The sequence below is a fragment of the Rana temporaria genome, chromosome 3, assembly GCF_905171775.1.
Source record: "Rana temporaria chromosome 3, aRanTem1.1, whole genome shotgun sequence".
Taxonomy (NCBI): domain Eukaryota; kingdom Metazoa; phylum Chordata; class Amphibia; order Anura; family Ranidae; genus Rana; species Rana temporaria.
The window spans coordinates 426838526-426857708 of NC_053491.1; the positions used below are offsets into that span (position 1 = coordinate 426838526).

Genomic DNA, 19183 nt, shown 5'->3' on the forward strand with positions numbered 1-19183 from the left:
TGGACTAAATGAAAAGAAGCATCAAAGTGGGAGAGTTTACTTCCTCTTCAAAGTCAGAATTATTTAATTGGTTACTTACCTGTCACTGTCAGGTGATTTTCAAATCTTCTGGAAAGTTCTGCAGCTTGTCAGGTGACCCAACGGACCTATGAGATCAAAGAAGAAATATAAGAGATGTCAGACTACCGACAACTGCTGACGCAGCGTATGTGAGATACGCCACGCCGCTGTAACGTACTTTGCTATTCTTTGAATCCTGAAAGAATTTGCACCGTAAGTTACGGCGGCGTAGGGTATCTCTCACGGCGTAAGGGCGTGGAATTCAAATACGGCGAGTAGGGGGCGTGTTTCATTTAAATGAAGCACGTCCCCGCGCCGAACGAACTGCGCATGCCCCGTCCGTCAAAACTCCCATGGTGCATTGCTCCAAATGATGTCGCAAGGACGTCATTGTTTTCGACGTGAAGGTAAATGGCGTCCAGCCCCATTCACGGACGACTTACGCAAACGACGTAAAATTTTCAAAATGATACGCGGGAACGACGGCCATACTTCACATTAAGTATGCCACCAGATAGCAGCTTTAACTATACGCTGGAAAAAGCCGAACGAAAACGACGTAAAAGAATGCGACGGCTGCTCGTACGTTCGTGGATCGCCGGAAATAGCTAATTTGCATACTCGACGCGGATTACGACGGGAACGCCACCTAGCGGACGTCGAAAAATTGCATCTCAGATCTGAAGGCGTACGAAGACGTACGCCTGTCGGATCTAACCCAGATGCCGTCGTATCTTGTTTTGAGGATTCAAAACAAGATACGACGCGGGAATCTTGAAATTATACGCCGGCGTACTTTCTTTGTGGATCTACCCCTATAACTTTTGTGCAAACAGATCAATATACGCTTATTTTTACCAGAAATATGTAGAAGAATACAAATTGGCCTAAACTGATTAAGAAATGTTTTTATTTTTTGGGGGATATTTATTATAGCAAAAAGTATAAAATATTGTTTTTGTTTTTTTTTCCAAAATCGTCGCTTTTTTTGTTTAAAGCACAAAAAAACAAAAAAAAAACAAAAAAAACAAAGAGGTGATCAGATACCAGCAAAAGAAAGCATTATTTGAGGGGAAAAAAGGACTTAAATTTTGTGTAAAACGTCGCACGACCGCACAATTATCAGTTAAAGCGACGCAGTGCCGTATCTCAAATAAAATGGCCTGGTCATTAAGGGGACAAATCTTCTGGTCTGTAAGTGGTTAAAAAAAAATGTCCATAGGCCAGAATTTAAAAGCACAACCTGTCCTGTAAAGCAGGGGTGAGCTGCCCTCTGTGTTGTTTCTGTTCACCAGCACTAGCATTAGCATTATACTGGAGGAGAAGGTTGACAGCCTTCTCCTCCAGTATAATGCTCATAGACACATCTATCATCACCTAGAAAGAGAATTTTATTGGTGAGGTTCTGGAGTCATAATAAGCGCTGGTTGTATTTAGCCAACTTGTACCATATCTTTCACGGCTCCAATAAAACTACCGAACAGCCCATAAGAAAAATGGCCACCAAGTCCTCGCAACCCGGAAAAACTATCACGTTCCTTACGTCAGACTTACGTAGGCGCCACGGATCGCTTCTGGGGCCGGTCCCCGGAAGTGACGCTGATTTCATGAGACCTGAGAATCACATCATGCCTGATAAACAGATCCTGATCGTAAGTGATGTCGGGGATGGGATCAGCTCGGGGAGAGGGAGGCCGGGGGGTTGGGAGTCATGTACTGGAGGCTCCTTCTATCTTTGCAGTCAGTCTATTTACCTCCTGTCTTGCTGCAGGTGTAGGAGGTGCTGCTGGGTGAACTCTATGGTCAGGGACCTCTATGGTGGTGAATTATTCATTCTGGAATTGGTATTAATGTATACACATTCCCTTTTTGTTTTTTGTCCCCTCCCCCAACCATGGGGGATAATTCACGCCTTTCACTATTATTGCCGCTGTTCTGAAAAATGATCTATGGTAAATCGCTTTTCAGAGGACGTTTGACAAGCAGTGAGGAGGTGATATGCTGCCTCCTTGCCGCCTGTTTTTAACCCTCAAAATGCCGACACACCCGGCAAATTGAACGCATTTATTTGAAAAAGTTGTGTTCTGCGATGTTCCCACCCCCATGTGATGTTTAAACACTTCAGCCCCGGAAGGATTTGCCCCCTTAATGACCAGGCTGTTTTTTTTGCGATACGGGACTGCGTCGCTTTAACTGACAATTGCGCGGCTGTGCGACGCTGTACTCCAACAAAAATTATGTCATATTTCCCCCACAAATAGAGCTTTCTTTTGGTGGCATTTGATCACCTCTGCTGTTATTATTTTTTGCAGTATAAACAAAAAGGAGCGAAAATTTTGAAGGAAAAAAAAAAACAATATTTTTCACTTTTTGCTGTAATAAATATAAAAAAATAAATATATATTTTTTCCCTCAGTTTAGGCTGACATGTATTCTTCTACATATTTTTAATAAAAATATCGCAATGAGCGTTTATTGATTGGTTTGCGCAAAAGTTATAGCATCTACAAAATAGGGGATTTATGGAATTTTTTTCTTTTTACTAGTAATGGCGGAGATCAGCGATTTTTAGCGGGACTGCGACATGGTGGACGGACAGATCGGACACTTTTTTGGGGACCAGTGACATTTATACAGCGATCAGTGCTATAAAAATGCATTGATTACTTTATAAATGTCACTGGTAAGGGAGGGGTTAACCACTAGGGGGTGGTCAAGGGGTTAAGTGTGTCCTAGGGAGGTGTTTTTTAACTGTGGGGGGAGAGGACTGACAGAAAGTACAGAGAGATCGCTGTTCCTAATCACTAGTCACTTCCCTGTCAGAATGGGGATCTGTTTGTTTACATTGGCAGATCCCCGTTCTGCCTCTCTGTGGAGCAATCACGGGTGGCTGGCGAACATTGCAGCGCAGCGGACACCCACTGTATCTATTGCACAAAGCGACGCACACCTATGGCGATTTGTGCAATAGAGCCGACCTGCCGTAGTATAATGACAGTGGCTGGTCAAAGCTTAAAGCGGGGGTTCACCCTAGAATAAAAAAAAAAAAAAAAAAAATTTTTATTCTATCATAAAATTCGGCATCGTAGCGCGAGCTACAGTATGCCGGTCTTACATTTTTTAACCCCGTACTCACTGTTTAATCGTACATAGACGATTCCGTCTGCCCACGGGGAATGGGCGTTCCAATCCAGACGGAAAGTGATTGACGGCCGGCTCTGGCGCGTCACGCTTCTCCGGAAATAGCCGAAATAGGCTTGGCTCTTCACGGCGCCTGCGCATAGCCTGTGCGCAGGCGCCGTGAAGAGCCGAGCCCTACTCCGGCTGTCTTCGGGGAGGGTGACGTGCCAGAGTCGGCCGTCAATCACCCTCCCTCTTGCTAGGAACGCCCATTCCCCGCGGCAGACGGAATCGTCTATGTACGATTAAACAGTGAGTACGGGGTTAAAAAATGTAAGACCGGCATACTGTAGCTCGCGCTACGATGCCGAATTGTATGCTGAAATGTTGTTCAGCAGGGTGAACCACCGCTTTAATTTAAACCCTCCTATTCTTTACAGCCAAGGAAGCTGCTTCTGTTTGATCTGCAACTGCCATAGTGCTGCACGTGTGATCCGTTATGACTCCAGCCATTTGATAGTTTGACAGTTTGGTTGAGGACACAAATGTAATGTAACTGTTTTTTGAAACTGTTAAATTGATGGGTTTAGTTCTGCTTTAACCCTTTTGCTGTCAGGGCTGTCTTTGCAAAATAAAATTAAAATTTAGGCTTGAAGAGTACATACATCCCCCATACATTTATATATTTTTCTGAAAGCAGATGCCCTAAAGCAGTGATGGCAAACCTTGGCACCCCAGATGTTTTGGAACTACATTTCCCATGATGCTCAACTACCCTGCAGAGTGCATGAGCTTCATGGGAAATGTAGTTCCAAAACATCTGGGGTGCCAAGGTTCGCCATCACTGATCTAATAAAGGCATGGTAGCTCCAAAAAAATTTTTTATGTCTCAATATTACTGCATCAGTTAATAAAATGCAAAATTTCAGTAAAAAATACATAAATTAGTTCTGGGGCACACAAACACAATATATTACCCAATTTTGCGGTAAACCGTAAAACACGACATTTTGCCCAGTAAATGGATACCCAACATGTCGAGCATTGCGTGCACCTGTGAAACATCAACAAGGTTCAATACCCTGTATGTTTCCACTGGTGACGCTTTAAAGGCCCCCTACAGGTCGTCAGTTTAGATTTAAAGCGGAGCTCCACCCTAAAGTGGCACTTGCGCTGATTGGAACCCGCCCCCCCTCCGGTGTCACGTTTGACACCTTTCAGGGGGGAGGGGGGTGCAGATACCTGTCTAAAGACAGGTATTTGCACCCACTTCCGGCCACACGCTACGGGCAAAAGATGGGTTTTTCCTGACTTCCCGTCTGTCCCTCGTTGTGTGCTGGGAACACTCGGCTCCCAGCACACAGCGTGTGAGCCAATTGGCGGGCGCAGCGCGACTCGCGCATGCGCCGTAGGGAACCGGGTAATGAAGCCGCAGCGCTTCACTTCCTGGTTCCCTCACTGAGGATGGCGGGGGGAGCAGCAGGGTGACGAGCAATCGCTCATCCTCTGCTGCGGACGGCGCTGCACTCCAGGACAGGTAAGTGTCCTAATATTAAAAGTCAGCAGCTGCAGTATTTGTAGCTGCTGGCTTTTATTATTTTTTTTTTAATGGCACATCTGCTTTAACTAAGGATGAGCTCAGGCGTACCTGCGCCGGCAGGAAGCTGACACTCCACAGTGCTAATCACAGTGATTAGCACTGCGGAGTGTCAGCTTCCTGGCGGTTGCGGGAGCGTGGACTTGCGAATACTCCTGAACTCATCCTTAGATTTAACCATGAATAATCAGCCTCGAAGAACGGTTACACCAATACCGTTTTTTCTATTGGCGAATAAGAGTACCGATACTTTTGCGGTGCGATTTGAGCCCATATAAAACGAATGGGCTGAAATCACACTGCAAAGAGGCACATGCAATCTGAACAGGAATGCGGTGCGGGGAAGGAAGCCTAGGCCTGCAGAAGGCCGCAAAGCCGCGGCCCTTAATTACCGGCTAACGCGGCCCGACGGGGTGGCGGGGCAGGTGGAAGCGCACAGAGACACAGGATACCCCAGCAGCAATAAAGAGGTTAAAGCAGAACTTCAGTCAAAAAGTGACCTCCCATTGGCTCACCCCCCCCCCCCCCCAGCCTGCTGTAACCGAGTTACAGGATTTTGAGGGGGTTCAGTGTTGATTTTTGTCGGCATCCACTTTCGCCAGAGCGAGAATGACGTCCCAGTGCACAGACTGTTCTTCTTGGTCCTGAAAACTCTAAAGCATGGGTACTCAACCTGCGCCCCTCCAGCTGTTGTGGCACTACGATTACCATCATGCCTCTGCCTGTGGGAGTCATGCTTCTAACTGTTAGCCTTTCACTGCCTCATGGGACTTGTAGCCACGCAACAGCTGGAGGGTCACAGGTTGAGTACCCATGCTCTAAAGAGTTTCAGTGAACTTGCGCTTATTTGTAGCTCTGTTTTACTGCATTTCTGTGTTTAGGGGGTGGTATAACTGCAGCTTACCCAACTGCTATTACTGCTCCCTGGCCACCACTGTGAGTGAGCCCTGAGAGGAGACAGAGGGACACCTTTAGGCAGAAAGTATAAACTCAGAGGACACAATGCCATCTACACGGACCAAGGATAAATGATCTGAGGGATAAAGATGAGAAACGATAGGAGAGTTTAGTTCCGCTTTAATAACACACTTTTACTCCTAGGGATGTAAACCAAGCTTTGACATTTGTTCTTTACACAGGAGGAGGATGACCTTCAGTATGAAGAGGAGATCCTGCGTAACCCGTATTCAGTCAAGTGCTGGATGCGATATATTGAATTCAAGCAGACCGCCTCAGCACATGCACTTAACCTGATATACGAGAGAGCACTAAAGGAGCTGCCAGGAAGGTGAACATAAAGATCTCTACAATCACTCTTATGCCTGTCAATGAATTGTAGAAATGTCCTATGTTGATGAGATTTCTTTATGTTCTTTGGTTTGGTAACGTGATTTATAAAATAATGTTTTTTTAATGTCCTTTGGCGCAGTCACGTGATCTCTACGCTGCAGCTCCCGTGTGTCAGCGAGCAGCTTTACAAAGCGGCTGAATTCCCAAAGCCGTGGCGTCACACGCCGGTTTCTATTGCTGCTCCCATCAGCTGCAGCAGCCACTTGCTGACACAGGGGAGCCATAGCTTAGTGTGACCACATCAAAAAAGGTATTTACACTGAGCTACTTAAAGTGGGGTTCCACCCGCAATTTTTTTTTTTTTTTTAAGTCGGCAGCTACAAACACTGTAGCTGCTGACTTTTAATAAGGACCCTTAGCTGACCTAGGTGCCCGCGATGTTGGCCCCCCGAGGCCGATTGCTCCATCCTGGCAGCTCCCGGCACTGCCATCCTTACTGAGGGAAACAGGCAGTTCAGCCTTGCAGCTTCACTGCCTGTTTCCTACTGCGCATGATCACGTCTCGCTGCGCTTTTGTGAATGGGCGGCTGCTTTCTGGGATACACACAGTTCCCAGAAGGCAGCACACCCCATTCCCCAGAAGACAACGCGTGGAGGACGAGGAAGAAGACCTGCAGCGGTATGGGAAGAGGCAGAGTAGGAACTTCCGCATTGCAACCGTCACTTCTGGTAAGTAAAAATGTGTTAGAAAAGGATCAACTCATGTAGGGCGGCATGTGGTTGCCATCATCCCTTGAAAAAAACTCAAAAAGGATTAGGATTGTGGAGGCAACAAATAGAAACTACAAAAATTATACAAATTTATTACAAAATACAAATATTACAAAATAGATAAATACAAAAATTATATATATATAAATATACAATGAATTAAATGATATGTGATATTATACATAGAATACCATCACCAGATGATTGATGGCAAGTTGAAACGGAAAACCGACGCGTTTCGAATGAAAACATTCTTCATCAAGGTATATAACAGTATCACATTCATCGCTTAAGAATCTGCGCCAAGAGATAAGGGCATGTGTCTCCCGATGTCATCAACCATCAATCATCTGGTGATGGTATTCTATGACGGACAGTATCTATATCACATATCATTTAATTCATTGTATATTTATATATATAATTTTTGTATTTATCTATTTTGTAATAAATTTGTATAATTTTTGTAAATTTTTTAAGTTTATATTTGTTGCCTCCACAATCCCAATCCAGTAAAAATGTGTTATTTTTTTTAATTATTTTTTGACAGGATTTTGGTGTATTTTTTTTTTTTTAGTGGACCTCCACTTTAAACTAGGCAGGATGGGTATGCAGAGTGGGGAAAGCAGCATTTTAAGCCTTAAGTACAGTTTTAGTCTTACTTTCACTTTAACAGTAAGACAGAAGTATTGTAGCTGCTTTGTTTTTGATGTTTTTTCAAGTGCAAACTTTGGGGATGTCATCTTCATCCTTTTGTTTTGCAGCTTGAAAAAGATCAGTTTGCACATTCAGAACTTCCCATTTCATCTGTGTTTAACATCCTTCCACTGGAACTAAAGGTTTCATTTAAGTTTGCTTGAAGATTCTTAAAAGCATTGTAAATGTGTTATAAAATCTTCTACAAGCTTAAAGGGGTTGTAAAGTCAGACGTTTTTTTTTTATCTTAATGCATTCTATGCATTTAAACAAAGCCTTATGTGTGCAGGTTTTTTATCTCAATGCATTCTATGCATTTAAACGAAAAAGCCTTCTGTGTACAGCAGCCCACTCAGCCCCCCTCATACTTACCTGAGCCCCATCGCGATCAAGCAACGTTGCATGAGAGACTCAGCAGTACGGGACTCTCACTCCTCATTGGCTGAGACAGCAGTGAAGTGCCATTGGCTCCTGCTGCTGTCAATCAGTCAGTGAGCCAATGAGGAGAGAGGGGGGGTGGGGATGGGGCGTGGCTCTGCGTCTGAATGGACATGGTGAGCTGCCGCTCGGCTCAGGTGTCCCCATAGCAAGCTGCTTGCTGTGGGGGAACTCAATCGGAGGAAGGGACCAGAAGCACCAAAGAGGGACCCGAGAAGAGGAGGATCTGGGCTGCTCTGTGCAAAACCACTGCAACAGAGCAGGTAAGTATACAGTTTTTATTTATTCACCTAGCAGTAGGTACGTACAAGACAATATAACTTCCAATGACCAGCATGGAATACAAAGTTAATCCTGAAAGCAGTTTACACTATGACACATAAGCTGTGATTGCCTCTCTTGTGGACTTTGTCCAGTTTAATGTCCTTGTACCAATGCAACATGGTCTAATTTTTTTTTTACGGCTGTTTTCTTCTAGTTACAAGTTATGGTATGCCTACCTAAAACAGCGCAGGAAGCAGGTGAAGAGACGATGCCTAACTGATCCGGCCTTTGAAGAAGTAAATAATTGCCACGAGCGAGCCCTTGTCTTCATGCACAAGGTAAAACTTTTAATCAGGACTGGGTAATTCACAGTTTGCCAATGTGCTGGATGCCACCTGTTTCCAATGGAGTTCCTCCAGAAATACCATCTGCCTAGAGTTTCTGTTTCCTCCCTGTGTTTTCATGGGGTTTTCTCTGGGTATTTGGATTTCCTTCCAAAGCCCGCAGACATACTGAAAGGATGACCATATCAGTCCATTGTGTGTACTTGTAGAAGAGTTGCAGGATCAGGCTTGATGTTAACGGTTCTGTGTGTTTTTTATAAGCTGGTAAGCAATATGTTGGCACTACATAAATGGGCAAAAAAGCAATGGATTCAAAGCGTTTTGCTACTATAGATAACACCTCTAATTCCCTTCCTTTCATGTTTTCTCTGTTTTCAGTCTGTTTATATGTCTTTCCACTTACTGCTCTCCTGCTTTTCAGCATTTTCTTGACTGTCTTTAATTAAATTTTTTCTCTTCCGCTAAGATGCCCAGAATTTGGCTGGACTACTGCCAGTTCCTTATGGATCAGTGTAAAATTACCCGCTCAAGAAGGACATTTGATCGTGCTCTTCGTGCACTCCCCATTACACAGCACCATCGTATCTGGCCACTGTACCTAAGATTTGTCCGTGCTCACCCTCTTCCAGAGACAGCAGTCCGGGTCTACAGGCGATACCTAAAGGTACACTATTGTTAGACTGAAACAGCCAACGTTGTTACGGGTCACCTGAATCATGTGATGTCATTATAATACCTCCTTGTTTATTTCCAGCTGTCACCTGAGAATGCAGAAGAGTATATTGAGTATCTGCGCTCTGTGGACAGGTTGGATGAGGCTGCATCTAGGCTGGCAGCCATTGTGAACCAAGAGGATTTTATATCCAAAGAGGGAAAATCAAACTACCAGGTAAGTCTGATAGCTGCAAAGCACATGGGCTGAAATGTCGCTGATTTGTTCTCAAATTTTTATGGCATTAATCAAGACATAGTCATGCCAGTGTTTTCTTTCTGCATTTTCTGGGGTTTTTAATGTAAAGTATGGCATATGTGGCTGGCTTGAAACCTGTTAAAGTGGTTGTACACCCTGTACGACCACTTTCACCTACAGGTAAGCCTATATTAAGGCTTACCTGTAGGTGCTGGAAATATCTCCTAAACCTACATGGTTTAGGAGATATTTACAATGTCCCCGAAAGCTGTCGTCTTCTGCGCATGCGCCGATGTATTCGGCACATGCGCACTTTAGAAAGGGAACACTGTGCTGTTTTTAGAGGGGGTTATGCCGTGACTGGCCACTCCCGTGACTCTGGCCAGTCACAGAGCCGGAGTCCGCGGCCCCAGAAGGAAGAGGGATGAAGATGGTCGCTTCCAGCCAGCGGGGACATTGCAGGCTTCGGTTTCAGGTAAGCGATGCATAGTAGCCCATTGTGCTTTACCTTTGCAGGGAAATATAGAGGAAGTAAAACCCATCATGATTTTTTTTTTTTTAAACTTTGTTTATTAGTTTTCTGCATTTACAATCATTAAAAAAGGGAAAGGTACAGTAAACAGTACAATATTGGCAGAGTTCAACCATCACATATTAGTCAACAGTACATCACTCCCTTAAAGTAAGTAACCCGGTCCCTCAACGGAGGAACAAGAACAACCTTTGTTTCAGGGTAGCCCATGTTTATTTCCTCTTTAAAGTCCCTCTCTGGCCATAGTGTTTTGTTTACTCCCAATCCCCTCCATGTTTCTTTTTTACTTGCCTTCTCCATGGGTAAAAAAAAAGAAATCTTGTGTTTCTCCCTGTGTCATCACTGCAGAGACTGTGAAAACCTTCACATAACCAGAGCTAGGAGGTGAGATTCAAGAGGCTGCCCTGTGCTACTTCCTCAAGATGCAGGGTGCTTCATTGAACTGCATGACCAGTGCCCATTGGCAGTGAAGGCAACGGCTAATAACCCTCCTTCTCAATGAAAGTGTATTAGGAAGGAGGGTTCAAAGTTGACAAATCCGCAGTAAACACTCTGCAGACAAAACAGCATTGTCACCCTGTGGAGGAAGAGATGTGGACTGGCAGAATCATTGGTTATTTTTAATATGAATAAAAGGGCTATAAGAAGTTGACGATCTTATTTATTAGTATTTATTTCAGACAGATTTCTAATTTTTATATTTTTAAAATGAACCTGTGCTCAGACCACACACACTAAAATAAAAGTATTTCCATGTTCTGAAAAAAGCAGTAAAATGCCCCAACAGATGAATACCCCAATCAATTATTCCATCTATAAGACCTCATCCATACAGGTGATTAGGGCCGGTCTGCCAATTCCAGCACCAAAATCGGTGGTGGTTACGATTAGCTGTGGCCACTCTGTCCGCATGAATGAATGAATGTAAACACACATGCAGCGGTTACCTGCAGATAGGGGCGGATAAATCACTGCTAGACAATCAGCAAATAGATGTATCCAGGTTTAGACATCCACCCCTAACCGTAGGTAACTGCTGCATGTGCGGATACATGCAGACAGCAATGCCTTCTCTCAGCTTGTGATCGCTTTGTTGTGATCGTTGAAGAAATATAGCACATGTGTAGGATGGCAGTAACTTGGTTTACAGGATAAGAATTTGAGGGCTGTTATGGATCAATAGATGACAAAGGTTATATAAGATACAAATCTGACCCAGGTCTTTTCTGTTACAGCTTTGGCAGGAGTTGTGTACCCTCCTTTCACAGAACCCAGGATCTATACGCTCTCTGGACTCTGGAGCCATTATTCGCGGTGGCCTCACTCGCTTCACCGATCAGAGGGGGAAATTGTGGTGTGCCCTTGCTGAGTACCATACACGGAGTGGTCATTTTGAAAAGGTAACTTTGGCTCATTGTTCATTCCCCATCATCCAGCCTGTAGGGCAGTTTTATCTTTATTTGTTCTGACCAGCAGTGAGCACTGGACTGGTCACATCCACTGCTGACGCACTCAGGATTATAGTCTAATGTGTTTACTCCAGTCACAGAAGTACACACGTTGCACATTTTAGTGATGGCTAGAATGCCTTGAACCTAGTAATCTTTTGGATGGATAAGATGGATTGATGGGAGAAAACTCAAGCTTAAAGCTTTTAAACATCCTTTTACGTAGGCTTCTGTTTGGATTAGAACCTCAGAAGTACTGTACATCATGTTGTTGAGATTTTTTTTTTCTTTGGATTTCTCAGGCTCGAGATGTTTATGAAGAGGCCATTCAGACAGTCACCACTGTCCGTGACTTCACTCAGGTGTTCGACAGCTACGCTCAGTTTGAAGAGAGCGTCATTGCAGCCAAAATGGAAACCGTCAGTGAGATGGGAAAAGAAGAGGAAGGTAAGAATCAACCTTAAAGGGTAACTAAAGACAAAACTTTTTTTGATTATGCATAGAGTAAGGGAGGGTGATAACTCGTGTTTTTTTTGTTTTTTAGCCATCTGTGTCCCATTGGGGAAATTTCCCTCAACTTCCTGTCCCATCGTTTAACCACTTGCTTACTGGGCACATATACCCCCCTCCTGCCCAGGTGAAATTTCAGCTTTCGGCACTGCGTCGCTTTAACTAACAATTGCGCGGTCGTGCGACGTGGCTCCCAAACAAAATTGACGTCCTATTTTCCCCACAGATAGAGCTTTCTTTATCTGTTTATCTTGTGCTATAAACAAAAAAGAGCGACAATTTTGAAAAAAATACAATATTTTTTACTTGTTGCTATAATAAATATCCCAATTTAAAAAAACAAAAACAATTTTTTTTTCTCAGTTTAGGCCGATACGTATTCTTCTACATATTTTTGGTAAAAAAAAAAAATCGCAATAAGCGACTGGTTTGCGCAAAAGTTATAGCGCCTACAAAATAAGGGACAGAATTATTATTTTTTATTATTTTTTTTTTTTACTAGAAATGGCGGCGATCTGCGATTTTTATTGGGACTGCGACGTTATGGCGGACACGTCGGACACTTTTGACACATTTTTGGCGCCATTCACATTTATACTGCGATCAGTGCTATAAATATGCACTAATTACAGTATAAATGTGACTGGCATTGAAGGGGTTAACACTAGGGTGTGAGGAAGGGGTTAAATGTGTACCCTAATTAGTGTTCTAACTGTAGGTGGAAGGGGGGTGACTGGGGGGAGGTGACCGATCTGTGTCCCTATGGACAAGGGACACAGATCGGTCTCCTCTCCAGAGACAGCACCGCTGTCTCTGTGTAAAACGGCAATGAGAGATGATCTCATATGTTTACATATGAGATCATCTCTCATTGGCCGCACAGATCGCATCGCAAACAGCCACTCTGATTGGCCGTTCGCGGCGATCTGTGATTGGCTGTGTCCAAGGGACACGGCCAGCACAGCAGTTCCCCGCTGCGCGCGTGGGGAACGCGCAAAGGGGCGGACGTCAATTGACGTCCACTTGGATTTTGGGATCCGCGCTGTAGCCGTCATTTGATTATAGCGCTTTTGATGACAATGGTAAACAGAACAAATGGGGTAAATCTCTCTAATCGGCACAGACGGAAAAAAAAAAAGAAAAAAAAAGATGACTGGTGTTCTAATCCCTCTCCACTACATACACAAATAAAAAGTTTTTGCCTTTAGTTACTTTTAACCCTTGCATTTCTGTTTTTTTTTCCTTTCATCTTGTCAGATGACATAGACCTAGAGCTGCGATTAGCCCGTTTCGAGCAGCTGATGGAGAGGAGGCCTATCCTACTGAATGGGGTGTTACTGAGACAAAACCCACACAATATCCATGAGTGGCACAAGAGGGTGCAGCTGTACAAAGACAAGCCACGGGAGGTGTGTTCTCTCTATGGATTCCCTGTGTCTTGAATGGCAGTCATAGCTTAAATAGTCAGGGTTTTTTTGTTTTGTTTTTTTTAGCACAAGCTACTATATTTCTCTACAATCTTTATGATTTTATTATTGTGATTTTTAGTTGTTTTTTTTTTGCTGTTCCATTTTCAGTCTTTTGTGTCCGTCCAAAATAGTTAAAAAGTTATAAGTTGGATTTTACTTGTGGGGTTATCTCATCTTTCTTCGCCTTGAGTGCAGCAGGACCTTATACATTTTGTGAACCATTTTATATGACAATGTGTATGCAAATACTGTTCAGCCAGTCTGTTTTACACATCCCATTGCCACCTAAATTGCCAGTAGGGCGAGGCTACTGCATAGACTTGCAACCCTGCTATAACTCCAGCTTGAGTGTTGGATTGAGGGAACATCAGCACAATAGTGAGGCCATCCCGATGTCTCCCTTATATATTCTGCCAATAACTGACATTTTGTATTGACTGTACAGTGTGGTAGTCTCACAGTGTATGCCCTCCCACTGTAAGTCTGATTTTATGAATGCAGGGAATTATGGGAAGTTCAAATGCTGATATATTGTATAAAAGCAGTAGGCATTCTGCTGAACACAAGTGAACACAAGATATTGTATGTCACTAATGAGTCACATTTTCCACTTTTGATCTTTTGCTATTTGAGCTCAGACTAGCAGATCTCACCACTGCATTGTGAGGCCCACTAACCACCGCAGGCTCACTTGTGCCTGTATACTGTAACATGTTTTAGCACTTTATATTTTATTAGTGGCCCTTTCTCATTTACTAATCCCTATGAACTTCAGCTGAATATAGTTGGAAAAGCTCACAGATGACACAAACAGCACATTTTTTTTATATTTTATGATGTTATTGAAGGTAAGGTTTACTCACGCTTTAATTTTCTTTTCTTTTTTATTAACGTATTTATTCCTTTAAAGATCATAAGCACTTACACAGAAGCTGTTCAGACTGTAGATCCAGCAAAGGCCACTGGGAAGCCACACTCACTTTGGGTTGCTTTTGCAAAATTTTATGAAGACAACGGACAGATTGATGATGTGAGTAGTTTATATTGACAGGCAAAGCGCCATGTTTGCTTGATGTGTCCTGATTTAAATCTTACAGTAAAATGTTTATTGTGATTAGGTATGGATACAAACATATGTTTGCCATTTCCTTCGATATCAGGCAGTCCATATAGATATAAAACTAGTTAAACTGTCCTCCTGTTTAAGGATGAGCTCTGGCATGTTCGCATAGAACATGTGCAGAACCCGCCAGGAAGTGTGCACGGCGCTGCGCTAATAACAGCCAGGGAGACATTTCAAGATCCCTGCAGCCGAGCATCGGGACAATGTCTCCCTGGCTGTGATTAGCACAGCGCCGTGCTCACTTCCTGGCGGGCTCTGCACGTGTTCTATGCGAACACGCCGGAGCTCATCCTTACTACTGTTATGGAGATTGTAGGAGGGGAGTTTAATTAAGTGTGTGTGTGTTTTTTTCTAAAGAGCTACTTAATAGGGCATCTTGTAATTTCCACTTGCCTAGTAAAATAGTTTCTGTTCAGGTAAAATTAATCTTTGGACTTTAGAAATACATACAAAGTAACATGTCCACTTCCATAATTAATGTCTATGTATACATAGATATTAAACTGCATTTAAAAAAAGTCAGAATATTTTATCAAGTGGGAAAAACAAGAGGCCTTATTAAGCAGTTCTTTATAAAAAAAGATTAAAAAAAAGGTTTGAACTGGGTACAGACTATATTCCTAGGAAAGTACAAGATACAGACAAGCAGGCTGAACTTCTGTGTTTTTACTTTCTTGATATCGAATAAACTTTAGTTTATTGCATGTATTGCAAACTCACAAAGCCAGATTGCGGCACATCATTTGCCACCAGAGCCTCTCCTACTCTGATTTGTTTCTGCCCAATAGGGGCTTAGCCATGATTGTAAGAAGGAAAACATAGTGGATGATCTGTCAGACTGCCTGGAGGGGTAATTGCCGTTTTATGTTTACTGAAAGATACAAGTCCTTTAAAAAAAAGATACGAGTCCTTAAAAAAAAAAAAAAAAAAAAGAGGCTCTAGCAAATTCTTTTCTCAAGCAGGGTTCCTCCAGGGGTTCCTGAGCTGTGGTGAATTGATCTCCAAAAGTGCCCACCAGTGCAAGGGGGGACATTTTCAGTTGGCACTGACCTGTAAGCAGGGTACTTCTACACTGATTACTAGGGTTGTCCCGATACTGATACTAGTATCGGTATTGATACCGAGCATTTGCGCGAGTACTTGTACTTGCACAAATGCTCACGATGCCTTAGCTGATACCTGGAATAGGAAGTTGGCGGGCGAATCGGAGTGTCGAGCGAGTCTTGAAGGAAGTAAGCTGGCAGGGATTTTAGAGTTGGGGTCTGCAGTACACAGGGAGCCTTGAAGGGGCCTGCAGCTTACACGTGTATTTGCAAATGCGTGCAACTAAACCCCTGTTTTTAACGCACTGTTAGGTGAATTCGGTTGGTTGGTAAGTTGAGCTTGGAAATTCTGTGTTTTTTTGACATGCGTTCGCCCCTTCCAGTGCTCCTTGCTGTGAAGACCAGTTATAGGTAGGGGCAGTGACTGTTGTTTTTTGTAAGCTGGCAGAGAGTTCAGGGCACAGCCGCATCATCATTTGGGATCGGCGAAAGGAGCCGTTGTTCTGCCGATGAAGGTCCGCCCCCAGCGGGTTAATGACCCCCCTGTACGCAGCAGGACACCGTCAGTGCTTGAAAATCCTGACCCCCATTTTGGTACACCCTGCATTCGGCCACAGTATGTCAGCAGTGGACATCTTGTTATACCCAGCCCATATAGTTTGGGCTGGGTGTAACAAGATGGCTGCTGCTGCTTTTATGCAGCCGAGTGCAAGGAGTACCTGGATGGGCGTTGCAGGCAGCCTTCCCTAATGGCATTTTAGTGCCTACCCAGAAGTGCCATCTGTCAGTGCCAGCCAGCCGTCGGTGCTGCATATCAGTGCCGAGTAATCTGTATTGTGCTTTGAGAAACTGTCACATGACATTAAAAAAAGTATCGTTAGCAGCGAGTACTTAAAAAAAAAAAGTATCGGTAAGTACTTAAAAAAAAGTATCGGTACTTGTACTCGGGCTTAAAAAAGTGGAATCAGGTCAACCCCACTAATGTTAGGGATCACTACAGTTTTCACTATCTAAATACTTTTCTGTTGTTATGTATTTAATTACAATATTATTGCTGAAAATAATTTGGTAGCACGTGAGTGTCAAAAATTATATGCCCTAGGTGTCAAAAAATTTAGGTACACCTCATTCTTTATTTTTTTTAATTTAAACTCACTTCAGCTTACTGATGTTAATATAACATGAGCAGTAGATATAATCATTTTTTAGCAGAGGTTCCCAGAGATTTATGATCTCAAGGGTTCCTACAGGCTAAAGAGGTTCAGACAAGCTGGAGTAGGGAGTGGTTAAAGCCCCTGAAATCTTTTTTGTTACAATTTGTGTCACGTTTATGAGGTAAATCCGCTCTTGTAGGTTGCCACCAGATCAGATGTGCCTATTGAAAGGTTTCCCGTTTTCCTTTTTGGTTCACACTGCTCCGACATGAAAGTTACACAACTTTGAAGCCGACGTCCCTGTGTGACTTAATCGTGGCTTGCATACGACTTCTTTAACAGAACTCAATGGAAGGCGTCCCAAAGTAGTGCAGGAACCTTTTTCTAGGTCGGAGTGACTTGAGTTGCACCGATTAGAATGGTTCCATTGCCAATAATGGGGCGTGACTTGTCATGCACCTTTAAACTCTCAAGTAGTATGAAAAGTTGCAGCAGTGTGAACCGGGGGGGCTTAGTGTCTTTCACTTTCAGTCCTAGTGACAATGGTTACAGGACAAATAAAGTGAATCTCCCTAGCGGGGAGAGCAGTAGAAACCTAACGGGGGTTCTAATCCTTCCACACTCCCAAAACTAAAAAAGTTTTTACTTTTCAGATATACTTTAAGTCCAAATTTTAGCCACCTTTTTTATGTTTCTGTTCCTATTTGGAAAATTTCTTCTTACCTCCAGTCCATTTTGCTGGTGTCATACAGAACAATAAACAATGAAACGTCTCTGTTTATCTTGTCTGACAGGTGTTGCAGGAAAAAAACAGAAGTGACAGGAATGGCACAAGGGCTGCAATAAAACACTTTGCATTTGTTAGTTTCCTTCTCCATTCCAGTTCTGGTGATTGGTTTTAGACATAACAGGAAGAGAAGAGAAATGTATTTAGTTGGGACGCAGACATTATTTTAAAATCTCAATCGCTTGTGGCCCCGAAATATCATTGGTTGCTATGTGCTATTTTTTATTTTATTATTTTGACCTCAAATTTTGAGCTGCTATAACACGGTGTCACTGTAAGCCATGCACTCCATCTTTGGGCGTATGCGACTATTGCTGAAAGGATTGGCTGATTTCTAGCATAAAAAACCCTGACTGAAGTTCTTTATCTATCTGTACTCTATCCAAATCTTGTTGGGCTGTAAGTTTACATAATGATTATGGAAATATGTTCCTTTTTATACGATTTAGGCCAGAGACATCCTTCAAAGAGCGACCCAGGTACGATACACACATGTAGATGACTTGGCCTCTGTCTGGTGCCAGTTTGGTGAGATGGAGCTGAGACATGAGAACTATGATGAGGCTCTGACAATACTAAGAGTGAGTATGTAGGGACTGAGATAAATGAAGCGTGTTCTGCTCAGTTTATTGGGACCTACCTGACCGTCTCACCTCTGTCCCTATAGAAAGCCACTGCGGTGCCAGCCCGTAAGGCTGAATACTTTGACGCCTCTGAGCCTGTTCAGAACAGATTGTACAAGTCATTGAAGGTGTGGTCTATGTTGGCTGATCTGGAGGAAAGTTTAGGCACTTTTAAGGTAAGACGTCGTTGTTGCATCATTCCCCTTCTCTATTAAAGTGCAAAAAGTGATTGGATACAGTTAAAAGATAAGTTCACTTTTCAAAGGAAAAAAAAATAATAAATGCGCTTTTTTTGCAGGTAAAAAAAATGTGCATTTATTATTTTTTTTCTTAGGAATCTGCAGAGCATTGCACCTGCAATCAGCAGATCATGGGTGCAATGCCAGGCTCCTGCAGACTCTCGGTAAAGCTTTTTGCTTGCACCTCCTGTACTGGCAGGCAGTTACTGGGGAGCAGGAAGATCAATGAACTACAAGAGCGCTCATCAGCAACCTCACAGTTCACTGAGAACTACAAGCTGTCTGTCACAATGGAAGACCGTACTTGTAGTCCATTCATTCACAGAAATCTGTGAATGAATGATGCAGCTGTGTGGTTTGAGTTCTGTACTGCCACGCTATTTTCAAATTTCATGAGGAGCAGTACCCCCACTTGGGGGGGTGACGTTGCTCAACATGTTACACCCTAAATATGGAATTAACATGTCCAGGAAGGTGAACGTGTCTTTTAAATCGATGTTGGGTGTGCTGTAACAGGGTGCTTAAAAGAATATGAAAATCTTTTTCAGGGCCGCCATCAGGGGAGTACAGGCAGTACACCTGTAAGGGGCCCGGAGGTCCCCAGGGGCCCGGATGGCAACCCCCTTTAAAAATAAAAAAATAAAATGGCAACCCCCCCCCCTTTTTTTAATTTATTTTTTATAAAAAAAAAAAAAATCTAATATATTTTTATTTTTTTATTAAAGGGCCAATTTTTTTTTTTTTTTAGGGGTACGGGGGGCCGGA

General features: G+C 43.2%; 1 protein-coding gene across 1 annotated transcript in view; it reads left to right on the forward strand.

Annotated features, from left to right (window-relative positions):
* Window positions 1–1541: 1541 nt before the first annotated feature.
* Window positions 1542–19183, forward strand: part of XAB2 (XPA binding protein 2) — a 37094-nt gene continuing 19452 nt past the window's right edge. Inside the window, exons 1-11 of the mRNA XM_040346262.1 lie at window positions 1542–1712; window positions 5917–6065; window positions 8451–8574; window positions 9047–9244; window positions 9335–9469; window positions 11258–11422; window positions 11773–11917; window positions 13238–13389; window positions 14360–14479; window positions 18006–18137; window positions 18224–18355. Of these exons, the coding sequence (XP_040202196.1) occupies window positions 1557–1712; window positions 5917–6065; window positions 8451–8574; window positions 9047–9244; window positions 9335–9469; window positions 11258–11422; window positions 11773–11917; window positions 13238–13389; window positions 14360–14479; window positions 18006–18137; window positions 18224–18355 (1608 nt within the window). The 5' untranslated portion in view covers window positions 1542–1556. The remainder of the gene's footprint in view (window positions 1713–5916; window positions 6066–8450; window positions 8575–9046; window positions 9245–9334; window positions 9470–11257; window positions 11423–11772; window positions 11918–13237; window positions 13390–14359; window positions 14480–18005; window positions 18138–18223; window positions 18356–19183) is intronic.